Source organism: Apostichopus japonicus, chromosome 9 (genome assembly GCF_037975245.1).
Source record: "Apostichopus japonicus isolate 1M-3 chromosome 9, ASM3797524v1, whole genome shotgun sequence".
Classification (NCBI taxonomy): domain Eukaryota; kingdom Metazoa; phylum Echinodermata; class Holothuroidea; order Aspidochirotida; family Stichopodidae; genus Apostichopus; species Apostichopus japonicus.
This window is the reverse complement of record NC_092569.1, coordinates 23974858-23995306: the sequence shown is the minus strand read 5'-3', so window position 1 is coordinate 23995306 and position 20449 is coordinate 23974858. Positions and strand designations below refer to the sequence as shown.

The following is a 20449-nucleotide window of genomic DNA, read 5'->3' as shown; positions in this document are numbered from 1 at the left end:
ACAACGATAAAGTGAATATAATTTTATTTTATTCAATGAACCCACGGACATCAGTCTCATAAGAATGTTTACATAGTTCAAAACCAGCCAAACCGAATTGTACAGTTGCTTATGATAGCGTTTTCGACTTGAATATATTGCGCATTTATATGCATCTGTGTTATAACATGATAGCACGTGTTATGCTAGAAATACATTTCATTGCGGCCTGCGTTAAAAAAAAAATAATAATCACGTAAACAAGATGCATGTGATGATAACGACTGTCCATTGGAGTCTACACATGCCTAGTTTCAGTGGTAACCTTCGTACACAGTACAGCGTTTACCGATAGAAACGAGCTGGAAAACAAAATCCCACGCGCGAGTAGTCTTCGTTTACCAGTCGTCCAACCATTACTAATCTATAATACCACTACGATTTACTGTATTGTATCTTTAACATATCTAGCTCTCGCATGCTCCCAAAACATAACACGTGTTAGTGTGTTATAACACCCTGGCATATAAATGCATAATATGCTACACGTTAAGAACAAATATAAGCTAACACCTTTTCGGCTTGGGTGTCAAAACAAGTATTTACAGAATTTAATGCACTTTTCTTTTAAACTCAGAAGGTGATACCTTTACAAAGGAAATTGGTAAAAATCTTGACACATTATTCACAGTGAAATAAACATAAATATAGTCACTATTTTTAACTCCTTTAGCACAAACACATCATTAACCTAAGTTGGTTGTCTCTGGTATTGAACTACTGTTGTAATATAATTGAAATAAAATGATAGATGAATATTGCTCTCAAGCTCGTTTAAGTGTTGCGTGTATTATAAACTAAATTAACCTAAGCGTCTATCACCAGACTGAATGGCAAATATGCTTCTTGTATGGGAATGGATATAATCTGACTGAAATACTGTGAAGCATCAATCATTTTTTTTTTCAAAATCTTAATGTAAATTACAATACGGTATTTGATCTTTTAGGTGAAAAGTAGAAAACCTTTCAAATCACATTTATAGTAGACTGTTCGTTTTTTTTATCAGAAATTATTCCTTTGATTGTTTTTGTTTAAAAAAAATCTTCCCGTTGTAGCTCAGGAAGAGGAAACGGTAATATTCCATCAACCTTCTTAAATTACATGTGAATAGCACATGACAATGAACCCTTTTTGCTCTTACAAGATATTTTGCTTTGATGTGACCTTTCACTTTTGACAAATAACTTTTGTCTTGAGTAATTTCAAATTATGGAACGCTTTGCTCGTCAATTTATTAAAGAAAGAACATTTGTATTGCTATGGAGAAACAGTAATTATATCTGGCAACGCAAACTGGCTACTCTTTAGTAAAGTTATTAAATGACGCTGATAAATATTTTACATTAACCAGCAGTTTTCGTTTACATATCATATTGTCCTTATAGAGATAGAAACAAAGGCGCTGCCTTTAACTTCGACTGTAACAACAGGTGGCGGTGAAGGTCAAAACCAGTAGTTGTACATCAAGTAAGAAAGACGCTAAAAGTTTTCAGCATCTACCTCAATCCGCAATATCACCCAGCATCTATGTAATGTTCCCAATCACAGTCCTCAATGTGCGTGTCTAATCCAGAACATTGAACATCCTCTAAGCAAATCTGACCCTATCACTGCCCAAACTTCCCGCAACAACTAACGATTCCTATATATGTTTCCGTAGCCTTTTTGACGGCATGCTACTGTGGCATCAAAGTCATCCCAATAATCATCACATATTTCAGGAGTAACCCCCTGCGTCTAGAAATTTGATGAGACACTATATGCGCACGTTACAACAAGAGAAATAAGCAATTATATTCATCAGTAAAGTATAATGTTGTAATTGTTATATTTTGCTTTGATACGTTTAAAGTATGTGTATATTGAATTTTATAATAATGCATTACATATTTATCAAGAGTAGCACTATGTGGTCATATTGATAGCTTCTACGCGTTGTGGTGTGTCATATATTTATCTGTTGTGAACTACATTACTACGATTCTTTGCTTATTGTAATGTGTTATCGAAGAGTTCAACGGTGTGACATCCATCGTGACAATTTATTCGTGCAATCTAACCTTTACTACACAACACTCCAGCATCTTCGTGATGTCTACAATTATGATTTCCCCAGTCGAGGATGTCACAGTTCTCAATGTTCTCCTCTCCTCCGGACCAGTGGACATCATCTAACCAAATTAAGTCCGATCCATGGAGTTACATTAACAATTATGTATTAACATAGCAACATACAAGCGGTTATCACTAAATTAGAAGAAACGATAAGTTGAATGCAACTCTTTTGGAAACAGATGAGATTTTTGTCAGGTAAATGAAAACAAAAATTGTGGAGGCTGTATTTGTTTTGAGACTTTCTAAAGGATCTTCTCTTTTCAATTTCTTTCGATACTCTGATATTAGTCGAATTGATACAATTCATTTAGCAAATGAGAATAAGATGCGGGGAGAGGGGTTACAAAAAGTAGAGAGGCGAACGGAAGCAGCTGTTCCCATAAGACTGATGTGATCGTTACATAGAATAAGTTCCATGAAACTGTCTTTTCATGTAATTATAAACAAATGAAGATGTAATTTCACGGTGATTTAGCAAATGGTTAGAGGGAAAATCGACATGTTGTTTGTATTTTACTGGTTTCAAATTTTTCAGCGAATGCGGCTTTTTCTGTCCTTTTGTATTTCTTTGGACAGGAATAGATTGAATATTTTAAGCAGCACTGTCACAACCATCGTCCCACCGAATGTTGAAACGCACGTATGTCTCTATTTGCACATTATCATACAATGTATGAGATTACACCGTTTTTTTTGTTAAAGACACTAATATGGCCTATATAGTGGATCCTTTTCAAGTAATAGTTTTAATCGATTTTTAATGTTATAAATTATGCAATTATCAAACACCATACTGCTGAACATCATACAAATAAAAATCAGCTTTCATGACTTCTATCGCTATGAAAAGAAAATCACTCGCAAATAAGCTATAGTTAAAAATTGTTTACAAGGAAATGTTCTTTTAATCTTTCATTATATGTAAATATTTTAGGATGAGATCATTACTTTAGGTGACTTAAAAGTTCAAATGAAGCTTCGGAAACAGGCGATTTACAGAATTTAGATAGCACCACATATACTGGGATAGAAAACTGAGTAAATGAAGTGCATACCTGACCCAACCTAACACTTTGTTAAACCATCGACTTCGAACTTCCATCATGCTTCAGATTTCCTATATTGAGAGTACTCAACGTTTACATTCTACTCAATGGTAGTTCCCTTCCCAGTCACATTTTGTTCGACTCTACGTAAATATGCAGCTACATCTTGTTGTTGGAGAAAAGTAACATTGCACTTACCCTTCATTCGTTGACTGAATGGTTGAATGAAAAAGAGGTACATCATTTCTGTTACACCCTAGAAACTCCTCCTATTATTTCCACTGTTCAAGCTTTTTTTTTTTGGGAAACGATAGTTCATTCTTCAACTTAGTAACTTTCCTTTCCAATTTAACCTTATTTTTACCAATGAGATTTGACAGACCCAGCTATGGAAGTACATTGTTATTGAAATTCATTAACGATCAACGTCGACGTCGAATGATAGCAGTCAACTTTGCAAACAAAATATACACTTCAGTGATACGTAATACCCCTTGAAAACATCCTGCTATGATCGTTTATGTCCTTGTATCCATGGAAACTATGCATTTACTTTGAATGTGAACGAAATAATAAACGAGAATCACGTAACTTCCAGTACCACTAGAACCAAGAAGTTAATTTGGGAAGTCTGAAACTTCATTTACGACTTTTTTCATACCGGTATGACAGTGTAGGATCCCCTCAGCGAACATTTCCAAGAAATGCGTGTCCAAGGACAGTTTTGACGGTTCACAGTACTATGGTTGTAGTATGTTGATGTTTGTGAATGAAAAAAAACAGACTATAGTCAAGCCCTTCCGTATGCGCTTTCCATCCGAATCTTGAGTCACTGCATGATTGTCAAACCTTATAATGTGAACTAACCTCTTTATCAAGACAATACAAAACAATCCCCGGTTATACCATTTTCATCGACTGAGGATCGCATGTGGGGCCTGTTCCTCGCCATCGTAGGGAAAGGCTACTGCCCTAAAACTTTCAACACCTCTCAGTGCCACCTTTCATATATAAAAAGTAACCCGTTTGGAAAGAAGTACCTTTTTTTTCATTTTAGTTATCTACAAGAGGGTCCCGTTCTTGAAGCTTCATAGCATTTAATTGTGTCCCTTTTTTCCAACTTTAAAGAAAATGTAAATACAACCCATATGTAGAAATAACATTCAGTACTAAAATTAATGATTCCGAATGTAGGGCGGATCCCTTTTGTAGGAATATGTTAAGTAACTTTGTGCTTTTCCGCTTCAAAAAGGCTTCTTAGAGATTTTATACTTTATAGAAGATTATGTAATAGTTAACACACCTGGTCCAGCCCCTCCCACCAGGTAAAATAGTCATAGACGGATCTTTCACTTTCAAAATGGACTTACTTGAAACACCGAAGGGGAGATTCTATAGATTCAGTCGGGGAAGTTGTTTACAATCAGAAGGGCAAACTTAGACCACTCGTCCGGGTGTAACCCTCCCACATCTCTTTCAGCATCACACACAACATTCCTTTCAGGCCCAATTATGGTCCTAATTTATTGACCTAATTTTGAGTCCAAATGCAGGTGCGTATCCAGGGGGGGCGTTGGGCGCGCGCGCCCCCCGGGTAAGGAAAAGAGGAGAAAAAAAAAGAGAAGAAAAAAGGGAAAAGGAGGGGGAAAAAAGAAAAGGAGGAGAGAAAGGAAGGGAAAAGAAAAAGAAAAAAGAGAGAAAAAGGAGAAAAGGAGGGAGTAGAAGATAGCCAAGACCTCGGGAAGAGAAAGAGGAACAGTCATAGTTAAAGCGCTGATCCCTATTATATACACAGGGTAGCCAGCGACAGATCAAGGATTACGGAGCGGTGTGCGCCTCACCCTACCCCTTACACCGACAACTCCATTTTTGACGTTTCCATTTTTCCTCTCTCACTAATTTATCTATATAAATACTATAGTATATATATGGTCTATCATAACGCGTGTGTGTATGGACGCCTTAAACAATTGTACAATTGTGCTATATGGAACCAACTGTGACTGGTCTTGAACTCGACCGAGTCGTCGGGGAACATGACGCATTTCGGGAAGGGGGCGACCGCACTCCCCCCCCCCCCGAGCAAATTTTCTTTATAACATCGCTAGTATTTTCAAAATAGACAATGCTTAGATGCAACTTACAAGGCCTGGGAAGTGTCATTTCCAGCGATCTGGGAGGCATTTTCGGCCAAAATTTTTCTTGTACGCTTCGCGCCAACTCATGGTGGCGCTTCGCTTAGATAGTTTGCCTATAGACTTCACCCCTCCCTTGGCAATTACTCGCTTCACTCCTGTTCGAATTTGTAAAGCAAAGAGCAGATATAACATCATATCAGTGAGCATTGAAATGCATGTTCCACGATGAACAGCCTAAAAAACTGTCTATGTGTGTAGTCAAAGGCGTAGGAGCCCAATTGGATTTGGGGGCTGTAATGACTCGCCCGAAAAAAAAGCCAAATTTTTTTCGCGCGCCAAGCGCGCGTCCAACATATCGATGCCAATATCACATAAGCAAGCATCGGTCATTACATTGCATGGTATCGTGTACCTTACGGTCCGTGAAAGTTGCACAGTATACCGCCGGATGCTAATGTAAACAACCAAATGTCTTATGTAGATAGAGAAAATGCATACAGATCCATCTATGTCAAAACTCTCTTTTACAGTAGTAATGTCGGCCAAGCTTAGAACTTTATTTTAATTACCAAGGAGATCATTTTTAAGCTATTCGTTGCTATTTATTTTTCTTTCATGCAGTAGGTGCCCGAAAAAATGGGAAAAATTTGGTTGCGGGGGGGGGGGGGCTGCAGCCCCGCCTCCTATGGGACCTACGCATATGTGTGTAGTGCTCGGTTTCGATATACCTGATATCGGAAATATCTGCTATTTTTCATTTCCTTCAACCAAGTTTCATAATAGCCATTATAAGAGGTTGCAATATTTCTACACCAATAAATTAACTGTGTCTGAATTTTCGAAAATTTCCTCACCAACATTCTTCATCATACTTCCTCTACTCGTGCAATTTTGACCTGTATATTAGGGGTTCAAGGAGTTTTTCTATATTGGTTGTCCATAGATTGAATTTTGTGCATTATTATGGTTATGTTTTGAAGTGATTTTTATTCACGAGAAATGTGAATTTTCAAATTCTCAACAAATAATGGGCTTAAAACCTTGAAAAGTGGGGCTTTCGGATATTGTGGGCCGTGACGTAGAATCACCTACAAAAGCAATGATCCATAGGACATGCAATCAGGTCGAACATGATGTGTGACTGGTGACAATCTTCAAAAAGGTTATGGATGGAAAAAAAAAACTTTTGGGAAATACTTGGTTCTCAGGCAAAAGTGTACATCTGGTTGGTCATTTTCAAGCCGGAGAAGTGCCATTTCCGCTGATCTGGGGGGTATCAAAACCAGAAATTTTCTTGTACGCTCCGCGCCAACCGATGGTGGCGCTCCGCTTAGATAGTAATTCGCGCCCCCGGGTTAGAAAATCCTGGATACGCGCCTGAAATGAGACTCAGCATGCAACAGTTGTAATCTAAACATTTGTTTAGGTTATTTTCCTACTGAAGTCAGTCTGGGGAAGTTTATACACTACCCCTCCGCCTCACTTTCAAATTCTGTTCACGCTTATGGTATCAACCTCCTTTATTTCTTTGTAGGGTATTATGCATAGTGCACTACAAACAATAAGCTATCCTTGATCTCTTCGATTTTGCTATCACTCGTTTCACACTCTGTTTATCTTTTCTGATGTTAGTTTGCTAATTGTTGACAAGTAAGTATTTTGTGTTGACCATTCTGTTAACGATGGAAATATAAGTTGTAAGTATTTTTAAGAAAAGAATTACAAATGTTAATTTGAATGTTGTAAAGATCATAGTTTCTAAAAATCATCACTTATGTGTGGGTGAGAGCAACGAAGTACTGATGAGCAATCCACAGAGCTGCATAGCTCATCGCAAATATCTTAAAATAGTAAATAGTTAGTTCGTTGACATGTCTTCTATTTGTTAACATTTTTAGTAGAAATATCGAAATTTTGACAAATTATACAGTAAATGAGATACAAAGGGTCATTTTCTTTAGTATGCAAACGATCTCTTCGAGAAATACAACACACAGCTGTACTCCTTTTTATCGCGTTATTGATGACGTAATATTATGTGAAAACAAATTTTTATTAACTTAAAACCTAATATAAGATTAACCAATATTTCGCTCACCACTCGGTGCTTTATCTTTGATTTTCCCTGCTTTTTATTCTTGTCTCTTTTACTTTTCGAAATGGTATTGTTGCAATAATTGATTTGAACTTTTGACATTATTGTTAGAAAGCGTTCTTAAAAGTTCACATTAATCAAAACAAATTATTAGATCGATACCTGTAAAAAGAAACCAATGTTATATATCATGTTATACGTATGTTAATATGCGTGAAGGTTACCTCTTATTTAAGTTGTTATCACATCTATAAGTATTAATACATAAATCCAACAAACGGAACGGTTCAACAACACATTAACGGACGATAAAAACTATCTTTCTTTCTTGAACACCGCATTTTACTTACTGCTGTTATGATAGCTTCATAAACCAAGATATAATCATTGTCAGGAATCAAAGCATTGAATTCAACTGTACCTACTTACTTTGGAATTAAGAAATATTTGTTTTGTTAATGCTTGTTTTCGGTAATGTTTCAAACTTTAAGGCATAAAAATGAAGAAAAGACACATTTTTTAGTACTTTATATATATAATCTACTTCTGCAATAAGAAGGAAATTCACTGCTCCATTGAGAACGGCAACGTAAAGAATGTCAATGTAAGTGTAAATTAAAAATCAATCGATGAATCAACGCAAGTCGCTGTTGAATTTATTCAACAGTAAACACCGGCGTCCTCCCCGTGCCTACAATCATGAAAACCCCAGCCTCCGCTTCCGCATTCTTCAATATTTGCCTCATGTCCTGAACAGGCAACTTCATCAATCCAAATTTTGCCAGATCCTGCACCAAAGTGTGCCCTACCTATTGCGGTTCCACTGCTTCCAAAGCCAAGTTGACGACATATTACTGAGGCATCATTATCATCCCAGTTATCATCGCAGATCGTTCCCCACTGGCCGTCATGGTAAACTTCAATTCGCCCTTCATTCGAGGTTTGACCGCCAACCAGACGCACTGTTGGAAGAATTACGGTGTGTTGCATAACATATTTATAAATATATATATATATATTATATATGCAGAATATATATGTATATATATATACATATATATATATATGTTATGCGCTATCGACCGATTTGCGCCATCGATCGATAGCGCTGCGCTATCTATGGATCCGTCGTTAGCGCAAGCATCGGTAGATCGCGCAGGTATCGATCGATGGCGCAGGCAGATCGACGGATTTTATGTCTATTTTTGATAATGACAATGTTTTTTCTCAAACTTCAGGATGACGCCAAGTGCTGTTTAATGGACACATCACCGATTTTTTTCTAAAAGTGCCCGTTAATTACCATTTTCTATGTAAATATTTATGATAAATTCAATCAAATTGTATCAATTGATAGTGATGAGTTCCAATAAATTGGTTGTATCATGGAGATAACCTAAATCCTTTGCTGAATCAGGCATATGTATCAGGTTGTATCATATGTCTTCAGGCCTTGGTTCTAAGATTTCTGCTAAATTACTGATGTGATTGGGACAACTGTGACTATCGACCTCATATAGTACTGATATACAGTGACGATATTCGTAAAAATGGAAAAAGAGCCAGCTTTTCGAGAACACATGCAGGAAACCGTCGACCGCCAAGCTGCTTCAACAAAGAGCCCAGTCATCAGCGCGGAGAAGTACGATGCCATAAAATCTCATCTTCTTGATCCAAGCATCAAGGTGGACTCGCACTTCCGACATTGAGTCAAAACACGGAATTTTCAGATTGTCGACCTTCCTGGCCTTGAGGGAAGCGCCAAGTTGCTGCGAGTTGTCCATGCTGAAAACGTGTTCGATGTCGAAAAGGGTATTCACGTAGACGAACTCAGTCTACGTCAAGGGTATTCACGCAGACGAGGCCTGCAGTTCCCCCTTTAAATCTCATCCTACACGGCCCACGAACTATCGATTGATAGCGCAGCGCGATCTACCGATGCTTGCGCTAACGACGGATCCGTAGATAGCGCAGCGCTATCGATCGATGGCGCAAATCGGTCGATAGCGCATAACATATATATATATATATATATATATCTATATATAAATATATTTCTAGATATATATCAATAAATATATATATGATATTATATATTCAGAATATCCAGAATCATTTCAATAATACTCTCAGAGATAGACAGTATTTTTGTACATAGAAAGCTAAGCTTGCAAGTGATGCTATGAGCATGCAAGCGATAGTCCACTAAGTTGTTTAGAAGGGACCCTGCTAAAAATTAAACAAATGTAACATGTCATCCCATTGCATGTTATCGGGACGTTTCATTCAATTTTAAGTCGTATTTGCTTTATACAATATATTGCAACCCAATCAACGTTTTTACCCCAAATAAAATATCGCAAATTTTCCAAATGTAATCTGTATTACTAATACAACAGTACATCTCCCGCAAGAAACAGAAGTATCTCCACTTTGCCCACAATTTTCTCCTCCTCCCATATCGTTGCTTTTATAATCCTAATCCTAATAGCGGTGTTATAAACTATTAAGGTAGTCTATACAAGAAAATAAGGTATTTTTATGGAAAATATTTCCTTTTTCCTTACAGGCTGATTTTTTTTTAAATGTGCTAATATTTACTTCTTTGGTCTTACCTGGCCCACAAGAAACAGACGCATCTTCACCAATAATTTTTTTGTTTTGTTATATTAATCCAAACGTACCTGTCTTGCAAGAAACAGAAGCATCTTCACCATGTCCACAATTGTGCGCTCCCCAATCAGTGCTCCCGCATTCTTCAATATGTTGTTCTGATCCAGAGCAAGCAACATCATCCAACCAAATTGGGTCTGATCCTTGACCAAATTTGGCAACTTTCCATCCAACTCCGATGCCTCCATAACCAAGTTGACGACATATAACTGATGCATCGTTGTCATCCCATAAGTCATCACATATTGTTCCCCACTGACCATCGTGGTAAACTTCTACCCGACCTTCTAGCAGTGAAACACCACCAACCAGGCGCACTGCAGTAAATGAAGAGGATAGGATCAAGGAACCAAACTTTTCAACATTGTCATATTCTTTAGTGATAATTGAATAATTTTTCGGAACAATTTCGCATGCTTGATCAAAAAAACATTTTTTAAATAATATTGTAGAGGAAGACATTCATTTCGTGCATAGGTAGCTAAACTTTTAAGCGATGCTGGGACCAAGCGATAGTCGGATGACGTCTGGAAAAGACCTGCTAACAAGTACACTCATCTCATTTGCCAATCCATTGCCTTTAATCAGACGGGACGTAACATTAAAAATAACATATTAAAGTTTTTATTCTTACAGTGTTCATTCATCATTTCCAATTGTAAATAAAAAAGACCTAGTCATGGGTACCAGTTGTATGGAGGTTAGTAGCCTGTACTTATATATGACTTGATTTGTTAATCACAACGGAAATGTAATTTACAACAACTTTTCTGCTCTTACCATGATTGTTTAGGTAGCGACGGTATAAACTATTTAATTATAATATACTAGAAGATAGAGTATTTTATGGAAAACATGGCATGTTTCCTTAAAGGATGAAATAATTTTATTCTGTTGATAATATTTATTCTGTAAATCTTACCTGGCCCACAAGAAACAGAAGCATCTTCACCATGTGAACAATCGTGCACTCCCCAATCATTTCTCCCGCATTCTGCAATATGTTGTTCTGATCCAGAGCAAGCAACATTGTCCAACCAAATTGAGCCCGATCCTTGACCAAATTTTGCACTTTGCCATCCAACTCCGATGCCTTCATAACCAAGTTGACGACATATAACCGATGCATCGTTGTCATCCCATGCGTCATCACATATTGTTCCCCACTGACCATCGTGGTAGACTTCTACCCGGCCTTCTTGCAGAGAAACACCACCAACCAGGCGCACTGCAGTAAAAGGAAAGGATAGGGTTAAAGAACAAAATTATCAACAAGAAAATAAGGTATTTTTATGGAAAACATTTCCTTTTTCCTTACAGGCTGATTTTTGTTAAATGTGCTAATATTTACTTCTTTGGTCTTACCTGGCCCACAAGAAACAGACGCATCTTCATCATGTCCACAATTGTGCACTCCCCAACCATTGCTCCCGCATTCTTCAATATGTTGTTCTGATCCAGAGCAAGCAACATTATCCAACCAAATTGGATCTGATCCTTGACCAAATTTTGCACTTTGCCATCCAACTCCGATGCCTCCATAAAGTTGACGACATATAACTGATGCATCGTTGTCATCCCATAAGTCATCACATATAGTTCCCCACTGACCATCGTGGTAAACTTCTACCCGACCTTCTAGCAGAGAAACACCACCAACCAGGCGCACTGCAGTAAATGAAGAGGATAGGATCAAGGAACCAAACTTTTCAACATTGCCATATTCTTTAGTGATAATTGAATAATTTTTCGGAACAATTTCGCATGCTTGATCAAAAAAACATTTTTTAAATAATATTGTAGAGGAAGACATTCATTTCGTGCATAGGTAGCTAAACTTTTAAGCGATGCTGGGACCAAGCGATAGTCGGATGACGTCTGGAAAAGACCTGCTAACAAGTACACTCATCTCATTTGCCAATCCATTGCCTTTAATCAGACGGGACGTAACATTAAAAATAACATATTAAAGTTTTCATTCTTACAGTGTTCATTCATCATTTCCAATTGTAAATAAAAAAGACCTAGTCATGGGTACCAGTTGTATGAAGGTTAGTAGGCCTGTACTTATATATGACTTGATTTGTTAATCACAACGGAAATATAATTTACAACAACTTTTCTGCTCTTACCATGATTGTTTAGGTAGCGACGGTATAAACTATTTAAATATAATATACTAGAAGATAGAGTATTTTATGGAAAACATGGCATGTTTCCTTAAAGGATGAAATAATTTTATTCTGTTGATAATATTTATTCTGTAAATCTTACCTGTCCCACAAGAAACAGAAGCATCTTCATGATGTCCACAATTGTGCGCTCCCCAACCATTGCTCCCGCATTCTGCAATATGTTGTTCTGATCCAGAGCAAGCAACATTGTCCAACCAAATTGAGCCCGATCCTTGACCAAATTTTGCACTTTGCCATCCAACTCCGATGCCTTTATAACCAAGTTGACGACATATAACCGATGCATCGTTGTCATTCCATGCGTCATCACATATTGTTCCCCACTGACCATCGTGGTAGACTTCTACCCGGCCTTCTTGCAGAGAAACACCACCAACCAGGCGCACTGCAGTAAAAGGAAAGGATAGGGTTAAAGAACAAAATTATCAACATTGCAATATTCTTGAAAGATATTAGTACGTATACCCACTTGGGAGTGCATTAGTGGTACCGAGAGCTTAATCTCTAGACGGTATATGTATACATGCATGGTTACATAACAATATCTTACTAACTAGAACTTTAAGAAAAATTTGGGTCAATAAGAAATAATATTTCTTTGGGATAACCCTAAAATTTTGTACTTTGTTCCCTCTTTATTTAAAATTTTCGCTTAATTTATGTTTATCGGAGAACATCCCACACCCCACCCCTCCTCAATACTCTTGTTATATATCACTTGAAAATCTAATTAAGGACAAGTACATTTACATTAGTTCTACCAACAGTTTCTGTAGATGTTAATGTATGCATGCATGGTTACAACAGATAACCTCTTAATACGTAAAAGTACGTATACCTACCTGGTGGATTGTTTGTGCTGCCAACAGCTTTTGTGGAAGGTATATCCTCTGATGTTTTTGCAGTTGAAGAGGTCAAGATATCCTCAGTAGTTGTCGAAATTCCTTTGCCTGAAGAATATGTTGAAGAAAAATGTATGATCATAGTTTGTTTTCATTTGGATAGTTAATTATTTGACCGTAGTCAAGTAGACTGTGACATAACAATATCTTACTAACTAGAGCTTTAAGAAAAGTTTGGGTCAATAAGAAATAATATTTCTTTGGGATAAATCTAAAATTTTGTACTTTGTTAAATTTTCGCTTAATTTATGTTTATCGGAGAACATCCCACACCCCACCCCTCCTCAATACTCTTGTTATATTTCACTTGAAAATCTAATTAAGGACAAGATCATTTACATTAGTGCTACCAACAGTTTTTGTAGATGGTATATGTATGCATGCATGGTTACAACAGATAACCTCTTAATATGTAAAAGTACGTATAACCACCTGGTGGATTATTAGTGCTACCAACAGCTTGTGTGGATAGTATATCATCTGATGTTTGTACAGTAGAAGAGGTCAAGATATCCTCAGTAGTTGTCGAAATTCCTTTGCCTGAAGAATATGTTGAAGAAAAATATATGATCATAGTTTGTTTCATTTGGATAGTAAATTATTAGACTGTAGTCATGTAGACTGTTACATAACAATATCTTACTAACTCGAGGTTTACAAAAAAAATTTGGGTCAATAAGAAATAATATTTCTTTGGGATAACCCTAAAATTTTGTACTTTGTTCCCTCTTTATTTTAAATTTTGGCTTAATTTATGTTTATCGGAGTACATCCCACACACCTTCCCTCCTAAATACCCTTGTTATGATCCACTTGAAAATCTAATTAAGAACAAGTCCTTTGCATTAGTGCTACTAACAGTTTCTGTAGATGGTATATGTATGCATGCATATTTACAACAGATTGACTCCTAATATGGAAAAGTACGTATAACCACCTGGTGGATTGTTTGTGCTGCCAACAGCTTCTGTAGATGGCATATCCTCTGATGTTTGTGCAGTTGAAGAGGTCAAGATATCCTCAGTAGTGCTACCAACAGTTTCTGTAGATGGTATATGTATGCATGCATGGTTACAACAGATAACCTCTTAATATGTAAAAGTACGTATAACCACCTGGTGGATTATTAGTGCTACCAACAGCTTCTGTGGATAGTATATCATCTGATGTTTGTACAGTAGAAGAGGTCAAGATATCCTCAGTAGTTGTCGAAATTCCTTTGCCTGAAGAATGTTTTGAGGACAAATATATGATCTAAGTTTGATATCATTTGGTTAGTACCTTATTTGACCGTTGTCAAGTAGACTGTTATATAACTATATATTTCTATCAAGAGCTTTTTAAGAATAATTTGGGTCAATAAGAAATGAGCGTTCTTTAGATAAACCTGCACATTTGTACTTTGTTCCCTTTTTAATTGATATTTGGCTGAACTTATGTTTATCGGAGTACATCCCACTCAGCTCCCATCCTCAGAATCTTTGCTATGATTTCACTTGAAAATGTAATTAAGTAAAATTAGTTTATGACGCGCAACCGGATGCAAGAAATGTTATCAAATATTTTCGGTAAGAATCATTTTGGAAATACGTTTGCATGAGTTACAAATTTTAGCTTTTCTGGCATCATCTTTTTATATATACGCATGTTTCATTCACAGTAGATCTACCATCGCATTGGTTACCAAAAATAGTATTTCAGTTTACCCTAGCTTAATATATTTAATTTGTTCATTCAATGATGTTTGTTTGAAAAGTTTAAAAACTTGTACGTCAGGAAGCAAACAATATTTGAAGGACAATTGTGAATGAACACAAGAATTGTTAGAAGTTAAAGAGAGTAAAACGACAATTTAACACAAACTGAAAGGAAGTTAATAGGAACTGCACCTACTACTGAGTCCTTCGATAAATAAATCACTGCACTAGTGGTAAATATGTTCGATATGGAAATTAAAATGTCTGTTGACAGATTATTGGCATGGATCTGACTTTATTGGAATCGGAATGCCCAATACTAACTTTAGATAAAATCAAGATAACCTTATGTGACACTGTTTGCATGGAGACATATCTATTGAGATGCATCACTGCACTTTGTCTCAACAATTTCGCAAAACAAAATAGTTTCATTGTTGTATAATGAACGGAACATCATATGTACAAAGAAACTTTGAAAATGTAGTGGCTAAATTACATTAATACTAGAGATTTAAATGGATTGAGTCGAATTTAAAGGCATTTCATTAGGTATATCTGCTTTATTTCTGGGTCAGTGTCCGGTTGGATAGAACATTATATAGAGCCTATTGTGATTGCTAAAGGTATAGGCGCATTACATTTATATATGAAATGCTGATATTCATAGAATTCCGGGAAGCCTTATATTGCGTTGAACCTTAACTTTATTAAGTTCGGCTCATTTCCTATGATATATTTATGTTATTTTGCTTTAATTATGCATTATTAAATTGTTCATAAACATCTTTCCTATCCTTGTTTAGGTAAGACAGTGCAAGAATCAAAGGGACCAACTACTGCAGTCACTACTGAACCACAAGGCACGACTCTAGGTAAGTCTCGTAGCATATCAAGCGCACTATCATATCATTTGGTAATAGAAGAAATCACATTAATGATGCATTATTCAATTGTTCATAAGCATGCTTTCTATCCTTGTTTAGGTAAGACAGTGCAAGAATCAGAGGAACCATCTGCTGCAGTCACTGCTGAACCACAAGGCACGACTCTAGGTAAGTCCCGTAGCATATCAAGCGCAATACTGATATCATGTGATAATAGAATAAATCACATTAATTTAGCATTAATGTGCATTATGATTTAATTTACATGCTTTCTTTAAAGTCTCAATCAGCTTTCCGTCGTTAAGTTCATATCAGGATGTTACTACATGGAAAAAAGAAACAAAACATAATAATCACAACATTTCAAAGCTAAACTGCTCTTATCTCCAGGTTCTTCGATATATACGTGTCCTCCGAACATGATCTATGGAAACTGCACTTGTGAAGCAACATGTGAAACTCCCAAAGGAGAGTCTGCTTGTAACAGTACCTGTTTAGGTAGCACGGGTTGTATCTGCAAAGCTGGGTTAATGCTAAATGGAAGTTACTGTATCAGTGCGAGTAGATGCAGCTGTTTCGTTACAGAGGCAAACATGGTTATATCGGTGAGTTTTTGTGACATCTATTTAAATGTCAGATGACATTTCTAATGGATATTTGATCACAGAATTAAAATTTTATCTGACAACATTTTTGTTCTTCAAACTTAAAATTTTACATTTGATCTGTGCTAGAATGGAAAAACATACGTTAACGATAACTGCACCCAGAAGTGTTCCTGTAGCAATAACCGACTGATCTGTGAAGGCTTCAGATGTGATACCAATGCTGTGTGTGATGTCGAGAATGGAGTACGACAGTGTTATTGTAATGATGGATACGAAGGTGACGGTGAAACTTGCGAGTCATTGTATACAGACTGTCAGGAAGTTTATGACGCTGGACATACACAAGATGGCGTTTATACAATCATGCCAACTGGATGGCCTGGTTTACCATTCAGCGAATCTTGCAAAATGGAAAACGGTTGAGGATGGACCGTAAGTCTTGATTGAAACAGTATGAATATTTCAAGTATGCTTTTGTGAGTTTTTGTTGACTAATACTGTCAATTTTTATAACGAACCAACACATACCGATATAAAATGCTGCCTCTCAAACAATGGTATTTTGTATTAGTAGTTTTGGTTTAAATGAAAAATTAAACGAGTTAGGAAGACGTCAAGTTTGAAAACCACCTAATCCACAGGCACAACAAAAACATCATTTTGTGGCATGTTAAACTTCTTATAATATATAAATAATAATTTGACAACATTCTGTGTTCTGTTTACTTTTTACTTACCTTTACAAGGTGAAGGTAAACAGTGGCTTCCTTTACATGGAAATTTCTCAGCAAAATCACACAACTCTATGAGTAAGAAAACAAGCAGAAAAAAACCTCAGAAACAGCTACACGTACAATCTGTAAAAAGATCCTCAGCCACAAAATCAAGTTATTATAAAAACAAAACAAGATAAGACAAGACAAGACAACGAATGCGAACATTGTTTTACAGTCGTCCAGCTTGTCATGAAATAACAAACACAGTGATAGCTATCATTTACTTATAAACTTTGTCATGACCATGTTGATAATATTGTTGAAAGTTGTGAATTTTGTGAAAAAAACAAAAATAAATAAATGAACGAATCACAGTGACGTCAGGCGCGGATCCAGGTGAATTTAGTGTGTAAACCTTAACCTCCTTTTAGACCTTACACATAATTTCAAATGTTTTATTTTCAAGCACGACTAAAATTTATGGACCATAGACTGTTTACTTAGCTGAAATATTGCAAAAAAAAAATCAGAAAAAAATCCAATATGATCATTAATTTCGTCGCTTCAACAATGAAATGATTATGTTATTCAATGGACACAGACGGTACGACAGGACTCGAATTGACTGACGTCACCAGCGGTACATCGGCGCGCTAACCGTCCTTAAAGGTCTACCAACACCTATGAACAACATTGTCCTCATCACTTTTAAAATCGTTTGAAACCATGACAATAGCTGTAATTCCCATCAAAATCCATCAAAGGTTGACCAATTTACAAATCTTTTCTTAATTCTAGTTTTATTTATGAATAAACATTATGCAAGGGCGGCGGAACCGGGGGGGCACAGGGGGCACGTGCCCCCCCACTTTTCCTCAGGTTAAAAATGTGCCCTTTTTCTACATAAAAATTGAGGTGTCTCAAGTTAGCAAGAGGCCACGGAACCAGAATGAACACTCGGGAAGGGCCGTTTCCGGCCATCTGAGGGGTTTGTAAAACTAAAAAATTTCTTGTACGCTCCGCGCCAACCGATGGTGGCGCTCCGCTCAGATAGTCGTGCATACAACTTTGCAAATCCTGGCTACGCCCCTGACTTTTAATGAATTTCTGTGGCTGAAACTCAAAGCTATTTCGAATAAAAAAAATTGTTAAGATATTAACAAGAAATTAACTCTAATTCGGAAGATTCCTACTTTAGCAACTAGCATGATTTCACCTCATTTTGTCTCAAAAGAAAACTTGTTCCTTGTTTCCCAATTTGCACATTGGATATTACAGTGCTAGTATGCATATTTTCCTTGAGTGGGGGAGGGGGGGTTGATGGAGTGATGTGTATACGCAAATAAGATAATACAATAAGAGTTATAAAGGGTACTAAATATAAGGCTGCATCAGTCCAATCGAATTTCTGCAAAGTGCCCTTTGATGTCGGTGCCCCCCCAGATTAAAAGTGCTTCCGCCGCCCTTGTGTACATTGATGATGTAAACGGAGTGACTGCCTAAGTTTCTGTTATGTTTTCCCTTTATTATCAAAACCTTCTTTTTAAGGCCACTGAATACATGCCATTTTTGAAATATTTTATTGTCTTCTTTGAAAAGTCACATTATTCGTCACATTACTCAAACGTTTCATTATTCAAATGATATTTGTGGGCTTTTAATTAGGTGGATAACTTATTAAGACTTCAATAAGAAATATTCATGAGCGTAGCACACCATGTCATAGTTTGCATATATTTAATGAGTTTCTCAGATTTATCAAAGCGTCAAATGTGTATATCTTGGAATCGAACACATATGCGGCAATTTTGATTTAGAAATTGAACTTCAGATAGCATAGAAATGACATATTTTAGGAACTTAAATAAGACTATAAACAAAATATAGGGTACATGCATCGAAGCCAATTGAGGGAAGTATTGAAAAATGCATTATCGCTCTCAGTCCAGAATTCGCGGACTGTTTTGCTCCGACTGGTTTGCTCGAATAACTGTATAAGCAAACGTGGAATACCTTCTCAGTAAGAAGCCGTTATGTAGATCATCCACACTGTTGTTAAAAGGGATGATGACGATGAAAGAAATATTTTGGTGTACAATTGTTATTATTTAAACTCAACCACCATTTGATTATGTTTCTTTATTATGCTCTAGATTAAACGTTAGGTTGTTAGTGTTCTCTTAATACCATGTTCGAAGCCTATATACTTAGCATAGTATACACTATTATACCATGCAGCCTTTCCTTAAGTAAAGTTCCATCCAAGTACAGATATTCTTTGAACCTTAACTGCCAATAATATGAAATACTATTCCATGTAATGTTACTATAGGCCTATCTATTGTAACCAATTGAGGAAGTAGTGAAAAAGTGTGTAAATGCAGATAGGCTCACTGACAGAATCATGTCATGATTTCATCCCGATATAGCATAGAAACATAACTGGGTGTAGAGGGTTATGCAAGGAACTAAATAGGGATATATAAATGATCTTGTTAGCTGCAAGAAGGCTGCCAAAGAAAATTTAATTTCCATACAGCGATGCAAATAGAAGGTTACAACAGGGATTAATCTGTAGTTTTTTTCTTCTTAAATTCAATAAGACAGATACAGTATCCTATTTACCCTATTAATCCTATTTACATTTAAAATAAAAAAAAACATCATAACGTACTCTACTCCGTTTTTGTGGAACTGGATTATTTTTGGTTATTACGAAAGAGAAATACTTACTTCCGGCTTGCACCGTACCGATGATGATCACTTCCAAAAAGAAAAGTTGAAACAACATCTTTCTCTTCATCTTTCTTATGTTTAACCGTTCTACGTGTCACTGATGTTTGGCGTTGAGCTGTAATCTGTAACTTATTGGATGTTGCGATATCTTAAATAGAGCACATGGAACTTAATCTTGCAAATATGGGCACCAATCAAGAGCACTGGATGAAAAATTAATATGCATAAATATTAGAGAACCAATTATAAAGCGATACGGTGATCACATCGTTAATTTCATTGGAGAAAGTTTTGTGACAGAGCTCTCTAATTGGAGCTGTCTCGCTGGCCATTTCGTTCGCAGCATTATTCAATTGAATTTATTTTCCAGAATAGGAAATTCGGCTTACACAGGTCGTAAAAGAAACAATAGTATAAGTATCAATGCACTGCGATACACATACAGTAATACAAACATATATACAGCAATATCCTACAAATAAGAAACTTATCTTCTCACTTGTGAATTAAATATATGGATAGAATAAGGCACATATGAGTATCTGTAGCGGGCCCTAAGTGTACGCGATGGACATAAACGCATCCAGAGCGGTTGTAAT

General features: G+C 36.4%; 1 protein-coding gene across 3 annotated transcripts; it reads right to left on the bottom strand.

Annotated features, from left to right (window-relative positions):
• Window positions 1–7292: 7292 nt before the first annotated feature.
• LOC139973708 (scavenger receptor cysteine-rich domain-containing protein DMBT1-like) lies at window positions 7293–19991 on the bottom strand. 3 transcript variants are annotated; one of them, XM_071980549.1, is made up of 10 exons: window positions 19848–19991; window positions 17136–17201; window positions 14144–14248; window positions 13639–13746; window positions 13147–13254; window positions 12384–12689; window positions 11475–11777; window positions 11032–11337; window positions 10121–10426; window positions 7293–8398 (listed from the first exon to the last, which is right to left on the bottom strand). In XM_071980549.1, exons 1-10 carry the CDS (start codon window positions 19915–19917, stop codon window positions 8097–8099), a joined length of 1980 nt encoding a protein of 659 aa, XP_071836650.1. In that variant the 5' UTR covers window positions 19918–19991; the 3' UTR covers window positions 7293–8096. The 3 variants fall into 3 exon arrangements, with proteins under 3 accessions (XP_071836650.1, XP_071836651.1, XP_071836653.1); XM_071980550.1 differs by lacking the exon at window positions 14144–14248 and having other exon boundaries at window positions 19848–19989; XM_071980552.1 differs by lacking the exons at window positions 13639–13746; window positions 14144–14248 and having other exon boundaries at window positions 19848–19989.
• Window positions 19992–20449: the final 458 nt, after the last annotated feature.